Below are 13,255 nucleotides of genomic sequence, written 5' to 3'. Positions count from 1 at the left end.
TTTTCTGTTACAGATATCGATGAATGCCGCATCTCTCCTGATCTTTGTGGTCAAGGGATCTGTGTCAATACTCCTGGGGACTTCGAATGTGAATGTTTTGAAGGCTATGAAAGTGGATTTATGATGATGAAAAACTGCATGGGTATGTTTTTAAATACCGTAGATGTGCAGTAGTATTTTACGTATGTTTTATTTTTGTGAAGCAATCAGGTTATTTTAAAGGCCTGATTGTGCCTTGATTTAGATCCCTCTCATTTTTGAGTCTTATTAAAGCTTGCTTTAATTTGGTTTCCACCACAAACATTAATTTCCTATTTCTGTAGGATGCCAAAGCATAAATGTGCAAGGGTCAGGATTTTAGGAGGTTAAATTTATCCCCACAATCTGTTGAGAGGGATACAATCCTCAACTCTGAAGTTAAAGCAGTTTTAAGGAATGACTAGCTGTAGCAAAGGCTCCAGCATCAATCTGGGCTGATGGAACTGGGAGTGGGAGAAGACTAAGGGGACAGATGGACTCGGTCAGGACAGAGGAAAGTTTTTCTTGGTCTGCAGTGATCACTTCCCCTGGTACGCATGTCAGTGAGGGGAGTAGGATGTGGCATACAGGGGCTGTGTGAGTACGGTGTGTGGAGCAGTCCCGTGCCTTGTTTTAACACGTGTTTTGGAACCCTGGGGAGATTAGCATGGTCAGCACCTGGAAAGGCATTGGATGAGGAGATGCATAGGTATGCTCATGAGAGGAACAGTGCTGGGGCATTGTTAGGGCTGCTGCTGGGGCATTGCCAGGGCTGGTGCTTTGGCAGTGCTGATCCTGGTGGTGATGTTGTGTTGGGTCTGTCTGAGCTGGAGTCACCTTTTCCCTGCAGCAGCCCACACAGTGCTGTGCTCTGCACTTGTAGCTGGAACAGCACTGATATCACTCAAGCGTTGTGTCTATTGCTGCATAGTGCTGGCACGGCATCAGTACTCCTTCCAAGCCCCCAAGAGCCAGCACACTGGGGGTGGGCAAGTGGTGGGGAGGGGACATTGCCAGGGCAGCTGACCTAAACCAACCAAAGGGATATTCCATAACACCTGATGTCACACTCAGCAATAAAAAGGGGGGCTCTCGTGGGGGAGGGGGCTGTTCCTCCTGAACAACCACTACACGTTTTGAGGCCCTGCTTCCCAGTACGTGGCCGAACATCACTTGTTGATGGGAAGTAGAGAATTTTTTTTTTTTCCCCTCTCTCTGTGCTTCCACACGGACTTATTGTTTCTTTTGTTTCTTTTTTTTCTCCCCATTCCCTTTCCCTTTAATTAAACCTTTCTCATCTCAGACCTCGAGTTCTCTGTGTTGTATTTTCTCCCCCTACCTCTTTGAGGAGAAGGGGAGTGAGAGAGCAGTTGTGGTGGAGCTCGGCTGCCCGCCTGAGTAAAACCACCACAGATGTGCTTTCCCTTCTTCTCACAGACATCGATGAGTGTCAGCGCAACCCCCTTCTCTGCCGAGGTGGAACCTGCCTCAACACAGAGGGAAGTTTTCGGTGTGATTGTCCTCCAGGCCATCAGATATCACCAAATATTTCTGCATGTATAGGTGAGATATGGAGATAAAATTGATACTGTGCACAGATCTTTATACTAATCTTTTACTGTGCTAGCATGTATTATGTTTGCAATAGTTTCATTTCCATACAGATATAAAAATGTGTTTGTCTTTTTCTTTTGCAACAGACATTAATGAATGTGATCTAAGCACCAACTTGTGCCGAAACGGACATTGTGTCAACCTGATTGGAAAGTATCAGTGTTCTTGTAACCCTGGATATCAGTCTACACCTGACAAGTTACACTGTGTTGGTAAGGACAAAGCCTACACAAGATGCCTAGTGAGTAGGGAAGATTCTTTTCCTTCCTGGTTTGCCTGACATTCTTCCTAATGCCTGTATTTGCAAACGCTTGTATCTTCGAGGAGCATGCAAAAGCAAGTGTAGAGGCTGGATTGATGCTGTTCTGGAAAACTAACTCCAAGTATGTCTGTGAAATGAGTTTTAAAGTAAAAGATACTGTGGGTATTAACTGTAATTTTCTCCATTTTAGATATTGACGAGTGCAGCATAATGAATGGTGGCTGTGAGAACTTCTGTACAAACTCCGAGGGCAGCTATGAATGTAGCTGTAAACAAGGCTTTGCACTCATGCCAGACCATAGGACGTGTACTGGTAAGGGAGATTTTTGGAACTCTTCAGCTGAAATGGTTGATTTCAGTATTTTAAAAATGTAACTTCTTCTTAATATTAATATTTGGTAGCAAAAGGCAGTGATATTTTAGTAGCAGATAAATTTTCTCCCTTAAGGTATAATAGGTCCAAATCCAAAATGTGTTGAAGTTAATGGAAAGAATCATCATAAACATATGTCAGAATGCCATACGTGTATACGATATGATTATATTGGAGAACAAATAGAGATGCAGTGTTGTCTGCTTTTAAACAACCAAAAAAAAAATAAATAATCCTATTTTTAGTTCTTCGTTTAGTGAAATGCAAGTGTCCTGCATTCATTCAAAACGGAATGACTTTCAGCCAAACTGAAATTTGAATAGTGCAAATCTTTCTTAGGAAACATTGCTCTTGCACTCTAAACAGAGTTTGTGAGAAAATTGTCATCAGATCTCTGTAATGGTTGGGTGTTCTCCTTTGGGATTCTGGTAGTCATAATCCCAGTATGTGGATTGTACTCAGTGATTTCCACATAGGTTAGTGGAAAGATAATTATTCTCTGCTCTTTTCTTATTTCTTCCTGCACAACCACTGAACTGCTGAGGCATGTGAATATTTGCCAGCTGTTTGCCAATTCCATCCAAGAACTTGAAGAGCATGAGAAATATAGCAGGGTTAATCCCTTGGAATAGAATTGCCTTTATAGTAGAACAAATTGAGAGTTTTCTATGCTAAATTAGTAGAGAGGACTCACATTTAGAATTGGTAAATATTTATGGACCTCTGAACAAGATCTCATTTACCCTGAGGCCATTCACTACCATTCCAAAGGATAAAAGAGCCTTAAAGCATGGTTCAATTCAGCTTGCCCCCCATTGAAAGATTACACTGTCACAATGCTGTGAAGTAGCCAATCTTCATCAAGCATCTGACCCTTTTACAAAGACAGAAGTCAACTAGAAAAGTGCAAATTTGACCCTGAAATTAAATATTTCAAAACCTCAAATACTTAAATTAGAAATGTTTTACTTTAGTGAGCAGGGATAGGTCAACTTTCTTGTGAAGGCAAAAACTTGCCAACATGCAAAAACTTGCCAACAGTGCTGTTTTGGGCACTTTTTGAATGCAAAAATAAAAACCATTTGATCAAAATTGTGACTCAACCAGAATCTAAACCTGACAGGATTAGCAGATACATGAGAGGGAGGGGAGGAGCAGGGGGTCTGTTGTCCACTTTTGTGTTTTCATCTTGGCTTGACTTGGGTACAAATAACACAAGTGCATATTCAGGCAGTCTTAGGGATTTCAAGTCTGATGGCTAGCAACAGTTCTCCTCTGTTTTAGCCCTTCTTGCCCTTAGCCAGAGGAATCTCTAAAACCAAGAACAGAGCGGATTGTTTAGAGCATCTTCCTGCCTATTAAACAAAAACCTTTGGAATAGAAAACTATCATCTTTCCCTTTTCAGGTTTAAAAAGGGAAGGAGCAATTGTCCTTGCTGTGTGGAGGGCATGGGTTCTCAATGTCTTTGACCACTCAAGCATAAAAAAGTCCTTAGAGGTTTGTAGTCAGATCTGGGTGAGGAACCATCTGATCTTAGTTAATTTTTGAATATTTATATCCAGCCTTGACTCTGAAAAATAAAATTTCATTTACAGGACAGCCATTAATAGCTGCTAGCTATTCATTTTCATATTCTCCCCTAAGAAAGACTTGGATGCAATAACTAATGTGTAAGGAGGTTTCCATAAGTATGCTGATTTCTCTAGGCCTATCCATGTACTTAACACAAAATACCATACTGAATAGATGCCTCACACTCCAACAAATGACTGCAGCTTTGGGGAGCTACTGATGTCATGCTAGAACAGGTTGCTATCCCAAATCTAAAAGATAATTTATATCCTCACTTCAAAAACCATTTGATATTATTATAATTCTATGTTTATAGAGGAACTCTGGTATTTCCTGCATCTGTATTAGTTTTTTTTTAAATATAAAATATGAGAATGAATGAAATTCCATTAAGGATTATTGCCAATAGGTGGGATTTGAAGGATGACATACCAGATTTTTGTTATTATTACAGATCTATGTGAGCATATCCAGGAAAGATTGTAGATACAATTAATTGTGAACACAAATAACAGTGATCAAATTTTAGTCGGATGCTTTTTCCTACAGTCTGTGTAGAAAGATATCAGCTATGTCTGCACATGTGTCATGTACGGATAGCAGAAATACTAGAGACTTTTGGATATCTAGTCAAACTCTACCCAAGAAAATACCCAGACCACCTTCACCATGCTTTTAGTATCTGAAAATGCTGCATTCTTCTTATGAAGATAAGTTAATTACATATATAAGTGTATGGTGAATATTCAAAGTCTGCATGCTGAAATTTTGACTTCTACCCAAACTTAGTGACAAATAAGAAAAATTTTTTTTTTGCAACATATTCTACTTTTTGCACATAATGACTGATTGTACTGTGTTGTATGTTTGTGCAAGGTACATGATTTAGTAGCATTTTGACCTAAGTATGTGAAACACCTATTTTACATTTTCAGTTTGCTCTCTTTGTGAACATGTCTTTTAATTTTAACATCATACAGAGCTAGAAGCTATTATGGAATATATTTCTTGATAATTGAGCTATTGAGAATGCTGTTCAGTTCAGTAGTAGGTCAGATTTGAATTGGTGAGGTTATGCATAAATAATCACCTCAGTTAGGAGAAACAACAGGTTCTTTGTCAGATGATTTTCCCCCAACTGTGAAATCAGTACAGTGACAGGTTAATAAATAAAGCTCTTCATTTCTGTCATTATCCCAATTTATAGAGCTTAATTTTGCATGTTAATTCAAATTTCATTCCAAATTAACATTTCCAGGCTAATGTCCATGCCAATGTTATTTGCTCATTAAGATGAACAAGGGTGAGTCAGCCTTCTTCCTTGCAGAAGCTGTGTGTATCCACACAAACATTTGCTGCTAGAAATACAGAAGAATAATGAACATAATATTTTTAGTTAAAGTGCGTTCATTTTCTGCAGCTGCATAATTACTGCAATCCACAATAGACCAGTCTGATAATGAGTTACACCCTTGTTCTCAGAAGGGGGTTCCTGAATCTTGTCCTTTTTGTACTGACTTTTTTCCCATGGAATCACTAAGCAGAGTTTCTGATTTTTATCCTTGCTGGTCTATGTTGGTGCTGATACAGGGAAATTCTAGGGATTTTTACAAGAAACAATAACGTAACCCCAGGGAATTTGAAAGATTCCAGACCTTAGCATGGCTGCAATAATATAATAAAGTGTCCGCTTCTGCAGTTGCCCCAAATCGGTGATGGCCGATTCATGAATTGAAAAAGCATCTTATATGCTGGAGAATGTAAGTATGTGTCTGAGTTAGCCAGTCTGCTGAAATGCTAAAACAAACAAACAAAAAAACAAACCAGCCCACAAAAAAACCCACCCCACCCAAAAACCACCATAAAATCTCTTAGTGACATAAATGTATGTGCTATAATTATTCACATCATGAGCTTGACTGGATCAAGTCCCTGTATTTGAATTTGGAGCTTCCATTGACTTCAACAATGATGGATGGTATCTAAAAAGATACAATTATATGTGGCCATGCGGTGTGACAAAGGTTCTGTATTTTTTTCTTAGTGACTTTTTTTACCTACAAAGCTGGTTCCTGCTCCTGTTGGAGCACGAGTGGAATGTTTTCCACAGACTTTACCAGGAGATGGCAAGTTTAATCATCAAGACAGTTTTGCAATATACTGTTCAAGGATTCAATCTTGAGTGTGATTACCAATGTTTGCTTGCTGTGGTTACGGTTAGTTGCACTGCATAAAGATAACATATCTAAAGCATATGATTTTTCCCTGTAGATATTGACGAGTGTGAAGACAATCCTAACATCTGTGATGGAGGCCAGTGCACAAACATCCCAGGAGAATACAGGTGTCTTTGCTATGATGGATTCATGGCATCAGAGGACATGAAGACTTGTGTAGGTAAGTGAAAATATATCTTTTCCTCTTTGCTTTAACTAAGGAAAAAAATATTCATTAAGGCACTATTTCCAAGTAGGTAGACAATGGTATTTAAAAGGTATTGCTCTTATGCTGCAATTTTGGCCACCTGACCACAGGAATAGTCCTAGTGCACAAGCTATGTTTACCAAACGCAGATGTAATTTCTGTGTGTTCCAGTATACCCCCAGATCAAGTTGGGATGCAGACGTGGTGATCTATAATAGTGTATCTCTGGGTCCTCTTCCAATAAGCTCTTATGCAGCTCAGATCAAAGAGGGCTTATAGAAAGGAACTGCTGATGGGTGACACTGGAAAATTTCTGGCAAGGTAAATCATCAGTGCTGATTAAACTTGTCACTAAACCAAACTGTGTGCAAGTACTGTGCTTTGGTAGAACAAAGTCAGGAAACAGTTTGAATCCGGAACAAATTTTCACATGTAAATTAAAAATCTGGAGAATATTTGAGAACTGTTTGAGCAAAACTAGATAGTGTCTGTGTGTGTATGCATATATAACTATACAGACACACGCATACATATACATAGAAAGCTTCAATAAATAGTCATAGTCATTCTTTGGACAATACTGCTGATTTTGAGTCTTTAAGGAACCATATCTCAGAGATTTTGCTAGTTACTTTCTAAGAATTTTATTTAATAAATCTTAAATTATGTGGTGGTTGTTTGTTTTTTTTTAGATGTTAATGAGTGTGATCTGCATCCAAACATTTGTCTGAGTGGAACCTGTGAGAACACAAAAGGCTCGTTTATCTGTCATTGTGATATGGGATATTCAGGCAAGAAAGGCACAACTGGTTGCACAGGTATGTTACAAAGTTAATAGTTAATCTTCAGTTGAACTTGTGATTCTATATGCCTTTTTAGTTTTTCTAGTGTTCAAAACCTCCTCACTGTGATTCTTTTCACTCGTGTTAAATATTGTAATCCTTACCCAAACTTGCTTCCATTCTGTGGCACAACTTTCAGCTTAATGCAGGTTCTGCTGAAATGAGTGATAAAATATGCACTGGGAGCAAAATTGGGCTTACTGTATCGTTGTTAGTCTAAGAGAACAGAAAATGCCATTGGCTGTAATTTGACAGACTGTTGAGGGCCACAGTGGTTTAGGATTAGTTAATTGTATGCTGTGCATGCAAATAACGGGTCTTGTTTCCAAGTGTTATTTTGGCAAACATAATGGCTTGAAATATGTGCCAAAATATATTCTCAGTTCTTGCAAAGTGGCAACAATACACCTACCCAACTACATTATATCAGCAAAATCAGAATTTGCATTAGTTCATATATTGCAAGCTAACAGAAACGAGGTTCAAATATACAGACTTAAAGGGCATGATCCTAATGCTGTTGTCTCAAGCCAAGGTGTTGAGAATCTTAGGCTTTGCCCAAAATATGAAAGCAAACATATGTTTAATATAATTTTTGATGTAGACTTAAGGTAAACACATTTTTGGCAATGTTTTTGAGACTTTTATTCTTTGTCTGCTCTTATTGTACTGAGTTATTAATATACTGTAAGTGCCCCAAATATATGAGGCTGGTTTTTAACAGCTCTCATAGAACAATCTGAGAACTTAAGTTGTACTTTGCATATTGGATTGCGGACGAATAGTTATGCATTAGTAACAGCTGCCTTTGACTTACATATGAACTGATCTAAATCCAAGAAAACTCTAATTGTACCCTGTAGACCAATATTTCGTTGTTCTTTGTTTCTGTCCTAAATTATGTAAATATCTTCAGTTCTCTAGACCTGAAATCCCTCATGCTGATCAGTTAGACATGGTACAGCTATCACACCGTGTAATGAGTGACAGTAAGGAGCTTTCAGGGAAGATGAAACGACTAGTAGAAGGGAAAAGGCAGAGAAAGGTCCTGGAGGCAAGGGAGGAATCTGAGGTATGGCTTCTGGGGAAGTGCCTGGAAACAGACACCATTTTGGCAGCATGTGACACAAGGTAGTGGCAATTGTCCCAATAAATACTCTTTTGTTAACAGAGGCGGGGAAATCCCTGCCTCCTGGTTCCAGCCAAGCCCAGCCCTCTGGATGGATGCTATCTGCCATGTAGGCTCTTCTCACCGCCTCAAATGTACTTACCTTTCTCTCAGCCTGTTCTTTCTTTATCCTGGCTATGTGTCAGTGTCCCAGGGAGGACGCTACTCACCAGGACACCTAACTTACAGCAGATGCTATAGAAACCCTCTGTGATTTGAAAGAGGCCAGTGGCCTAAGGAACAAAATGATGTAGTATCAGTTGTGCTGGTACAGCTGTGATGGGACCATACTCAACTCACCAAAATTGTTTGGATTTAAGTAAGTCTTCGGGGAAGGGAGAAAGCAGAGCAGGACCTTCATAGCCTGGTTTCATGATGAGGAGACTGTTTGTAGGAACCAAAGCATAGGAAACAGGTCCCATTGTGCAGATTCTCACATTCTGACAGAAAAAGTCTGATTTACTGGTGGAGTCTTTTGAATTCCACACCTCATGCTTGCATAGCCTAAGTGCCAGAGCTGAATTTTCTAGACCCAGGTACTAAAACCCATGAGAGCATCTTTCAAGACTTCTTCAGTAGGGACCCTACTAACAGCACCTTGACACAAGGGCCCGATTCTTGTCATGCAGACAGTTCAAAAGCATTCACAGTAATTAGGAACTCCCGTGGAAAAAAATTACAAAAATGTCTACAATACTTTGAATGGGAGGTTCTTTGTTTCATGAGAACAATTAAATAACGTCCTCTGGGTTCCATTACAGTTTTGTCTAAATATTTCAGCTCCCTTGTCATTACTGATTGTTTCCATTTTAACAAATAAACATGTATTTCACCAATCATGTAACAGTATTCAGAATCCACCCACTGACTTGCATTCCCATCCCACACAGATGTTAGCCTCCCCTTCCCCTCCTCCCCCCTGCCTTGGTTCTCAGTAGAATGTGTACAGAGCTTAGTAACAAAAATAAAATTAAAAATGTTTTATACACAAATATACACTGTGAATGCAGGTTTCTGAGGCAAAATGTTACAAATGATGTAATTTCCATTCACAAAGCAAACTGTGGCAAGACTGACCAAGAGCAGTTCATTTTAGATTTTTCTAGGCAAGTAGTGGTTCATAGCCACTAGAGGAAAGATTGCAAAGCTTTCCCCTATCTCTGTTCCAGATTGCTGAGCTTTATAACAAATTTATCTGCTTTTTCTCTCAATAAAGTATTCGTGTATTTGCGCAGAGATGGAATCCTGTATTGGCACTTGCATTTGGAGATTCATCGGTGCTTTGGATGCAGTATTTCACTGTTGATGCAGAGCCTCAGCTTTACTTGCTCTGATACTTTCTTAGAGGAACAAATTCTTCTCTGACTCTCTTACACCCATCCTGGCTAGTTATGGCTGTGTGCTCCTGGTGAAGCTGTGCTTGGACAGGGTTAGGCTGCTCTTCACAAAGTCAAACTGCGTGAGGTGACCCTGGGGCAGAAGTCACCTGAGATGGTCAGCAGATAAAAAGTAGTGCTCAAATGGTCTAGGCTTCTCCACAGCAAGCTTGGGGAATTGGAGGACTGGGGTCAGTTTCTGCTTGCTGACTTTGTGAGGGCCACTCTGTTTGGAGAAAGGCTGGTGGAAGGTGTTCAGCCATGGCCTTTGGGCGAGATTAGAGGGTTTGGTCCTGAATGCTACTTGCTGTCACTCAGTAGTGATGATATTAACAGCTAAAGGAGAAGTGTGTGCATGCTGCTAAATACTTGCATGGCTGAGAATAACACAGCTAAAAAGAGAAAGACAACTGATACTGTGAAAGGAAGAGGTGAGCCTTGTCATTTGCCCTCAGAAGTAGGTCCATAACACTTTGTGGCATGTACAATCTGTTTTGACTTTCTCTCCCCTGCCTTTGGCTTCTGGCCATTAATAATACATTGTGCTTCAGTCTGATGGCACAAGAGAATTGTGGTATCAGTGAAACAAATACATTTCCCGTTATGAATTTGGGAGCTGGCTGTGTCAGGCCAAATACCAAAAGATAATAATATTATGAGGTTACCCGCCAAATGGGAGTATTACAGAAGGAGTGCATTGTGAGTAGGTGCCTGTCCATCAACAACATGCTGTACCCCGGGCTGATTATGTAAGGATCAATAGCAGGCTAGACCTGGCCCATGGGAAAAAACTCCAGGAGGGGCTTACACTGCAGTATGCGAAACAGAATCCGAGAGTGAATCCCAAAGAAGAAAACAGTTACACCAAGTACAGAGCTCAGACTAAGGGAATTTTTCCATATATATTTCCACTCATATGTTGAAACGAGTGCTAAGTTGAAATAGAAGACAGAAGTCACTGTCTTCTCCCTTCTGAGAAGCATTCCTTCTTAATAGCTCCTTTTCCTCACCTGATTACATGGGCAGCATCCCAGGAGGAGGAAATGCCTTGTGACTTCCACCAGACGACCGGTCTGGTGGGAATCAGTGCCAGGCTCGAAATACCAGTGGAACGTCAGTGCAATAAAATGCACAGATTATATATATATATATATTTATATATATATTAAAAGTGCCAAAAATTTAAAAAAAAAAAAGAAGTCAGAAAATGCTTGAGGGATTTGCATTATTCTTGAAAAACTGTACTAATTTATAGGTGAAGACTGAATTAAATTCACGCTTTGCTAAGAGTCTTTATAGGCTATTGAATCCCCAGTGAAACTTAACAGTAAATGTACATGGCATACTTTGATGCTTTCATGCCCTGTGATGGATATATGAATTGTCATGGGTTAGTGTTTCTTTGTTCAAATGCAGAGATTCCTCTGCATTTGGATGTTTCCAGAGTATAGGCAAGAATAAAGTGACTTCTCCCTGTGCTTCTCTCTGGCTGATTTTTAATGATGCACTTATAAACTGTGTGGGGACTCTGTGCAGGTGCTGGCTAGCTGTTTCTTGCATTTGGCTGACATGTTTGCAGGCACAGTGCCAACACAACAGGTATATGTGAGGCATATATTTTTGCTGTACATTCACAGCCCTAAATACTTGTGTCTCTTTGATCAGTGAGAGAGATGCTTTATTAATTGCCAAGGACTTGAGGGAAAAAAAACATTGGTCCAGAGAACTGAAAGAGCCAACAAAATAGGGTGACTGACTTTTTTTTTTCCCCATAGTGCTTGGGATTGTTATGATGTCAGATCTGCATTTTATTTATCATGCATATTCTCATCTGTTGTAGCAGACAACTCCCTTAGTATTAATGGGAGTTGTGCAATTACAGAGCTGAGAGCATGTGTACAGCAGGACTGGGACACAGTGGGACCAGCTGAGGATGCAGTGTCAGTCTTGGATTGGAATGTCTTTATTTTCCTTGGCTTGTCACAGACTCATACTGGAGGCAGAAAGAGAAGGTTGATATAAATCAGTGACTCACTCCTTTACTCTTTAATGAAAATCCCACTGAAGTCAATGGGAATAGGCCATCATTCTGTGAAACATTGACTTGAGCAGCATTCTCCTGTGTGCTCTTTGGGTCGTGATACCTTTACTCAGTCTGAGTAATGCCTTGCTCTTCAAACAATTGCATGAAAATAGTTGGAGCTATTTGAAGAGTGTAGTACTGTTTGTACTGCCATGCAGGCAGCACAATCTGGACTCTTTTATTAAAGATATTTATGTTGAATTAATTTTCCCCTACAGAGCTCAACTTCTCCTTTTTGATTCATTCTGTGAAGTCATAATTCAGTACTTATGGTAACATAAATCCATGTTAAGCTCCAGTATAAGCAGGCATAAATTCCATTGATTTCACTGCCCCATTTACACAGGACCCTGTTTGGTCTGAGATCTCTGCCTTGGAAATAATTGCAGTGCAATAAATTTAGGCTTATACCTCAGCTGTGCAGTGAAAGGAGAGAATAGGGATTACAACAAAGCAATGTGTAAGTTAAATGCAGATAGCTTTGAAAATAAGTATAATTTGGGAAGAAGCTGGTAAAGGAATTTTATACGCCTCAATGAGCTTTCATCTAAGTATGTGAAAGATTTTCCATGCATCAATGAAATAAGCCCAGCAACATCACTGTGAAGGTAGATATAGGTAGATAAGGTAGAATACATTAGAAAATGTGTTTTGCATTCCCTATTTGATATTTACCCAGGTAAAAAGTAGTGAAATCTATTATTTATTTGTTTATTTATTGGTGGATAAAAGCTGAAAAGGATTTTAAGATTTTGATCAAAGCAAGTAAAATGGCATTTTAGTGGATGATATCTGATAAAGTTGATCCCATTATGAATACCCCTGTTTGGATATAGATTTGTGCTCACAACTTTCATCCTGCAGAAGATTCCAATCTCTTTAGTGTTTGTGGCAAATAGCTGATGGGGGAACAGGATGGCTGGCACCGGGGAAGGTGCTCAGCTCACAAGCTGTGAGAAAGTGCAGCAATTGCTTTCTCTTCCACTGAGAGATAGTAATGGGGTGCAAACTCTTAGTGGGCCAGCACAAAATGAGATGGAGTCCACAGTCAGTTTATGTAGAACTAAAAATTGCTTTTAGATTGCCTTAAAATTGAGCCTGAACATGACTTCATTGCGGTGGAGCTGTTGCATGCAAGTTTCTGTTTGTGTTTGCTGGTGGTTTAGAAGAATTCTTGGCAGAAATATCTCAACTGATGATGGTCTTTGTGTTGTTTTGTTGTGCTCCAGAGGGTATAAGGAAGATATTGGTTGTTTCAAAGCATCAAATAATCAAATACAGGACAATCTTAATGCTGGCTAAAGTCTAACAGTTTGGTTTTAAAAAATCACATGAAGGTTAAAATATAGAGTGTTTGCCTCAGCTTTTTTATGTCAATGTATACTGTAACTGACCTCTAGAAATTCCTTTTAGTCTTTCCCTTCAGTCCAAGCCAAAATGAGTTTGTTTGTTTTTTGGTTGTTTGTTTTTTTTTGTTGTTTGTTTTTTTTTCCTGACCACCCTTAAGATTTTTAACAGACAC

The 13,255-nt window shown here is 39.4% G+C and overlaps 1 protein-coding gene across 3 annotated transcripts in view; it reads left to right on the top strand.

Moving 5' to 3' along the window:
- Positions 1–13,255, top strand: part of FBN1 (fibrillin 1) — a 158,618-nt gene that overhangs the window by 102,072 nt on the left and 43,291 nt on the right. For all 3 annotated transcript variants that reach the window (XM_032195315.1, XM_032195314.1, XM_032195317.1), the window contains exons 27-32: positions 14–142; positions 1,456–1,581; positions 1,719–1,844; positions 2,085–2,207; positions 6,112–6,237; positions 6,957–7,082. In XM_032195315.1, the coding sequence (XP_032051206.1) occupies positions 14–142; positions 1,456–1,581; positions 1,719–1,844; positions 2,085–2,207; positions 6,112–6,237; positions 6,957–7,082 (756 nt within the window). The remainder of the gene's footprint in view (positions 1–13; positions 143–1,455; positions 1,582–1,718; positions 1,845–2,084; positions 2,208–6,111; positions 6,238–6,956; positions 7,083–13,255) is intronic.

This window comes from Aythya fuligula, chromosome 11 (genome assembly GCF_009819795.1).
Source record: "Aythya fuligula isolate bAytFul2 chromosome 11, bAytFul2.pri, whole genome shotgun sequence".
Lineage (NCBI taxonomy): Eukaryota > Metazoa > Chordata > Aves > Anseriformes > Anatidae > Aythya > Aythya fuligula.
The sequence above is the reverse complement of the archived record's forward strand: the minus strand, read 5'-3'. Positions and strand labels throughout refer to the sequence as shown.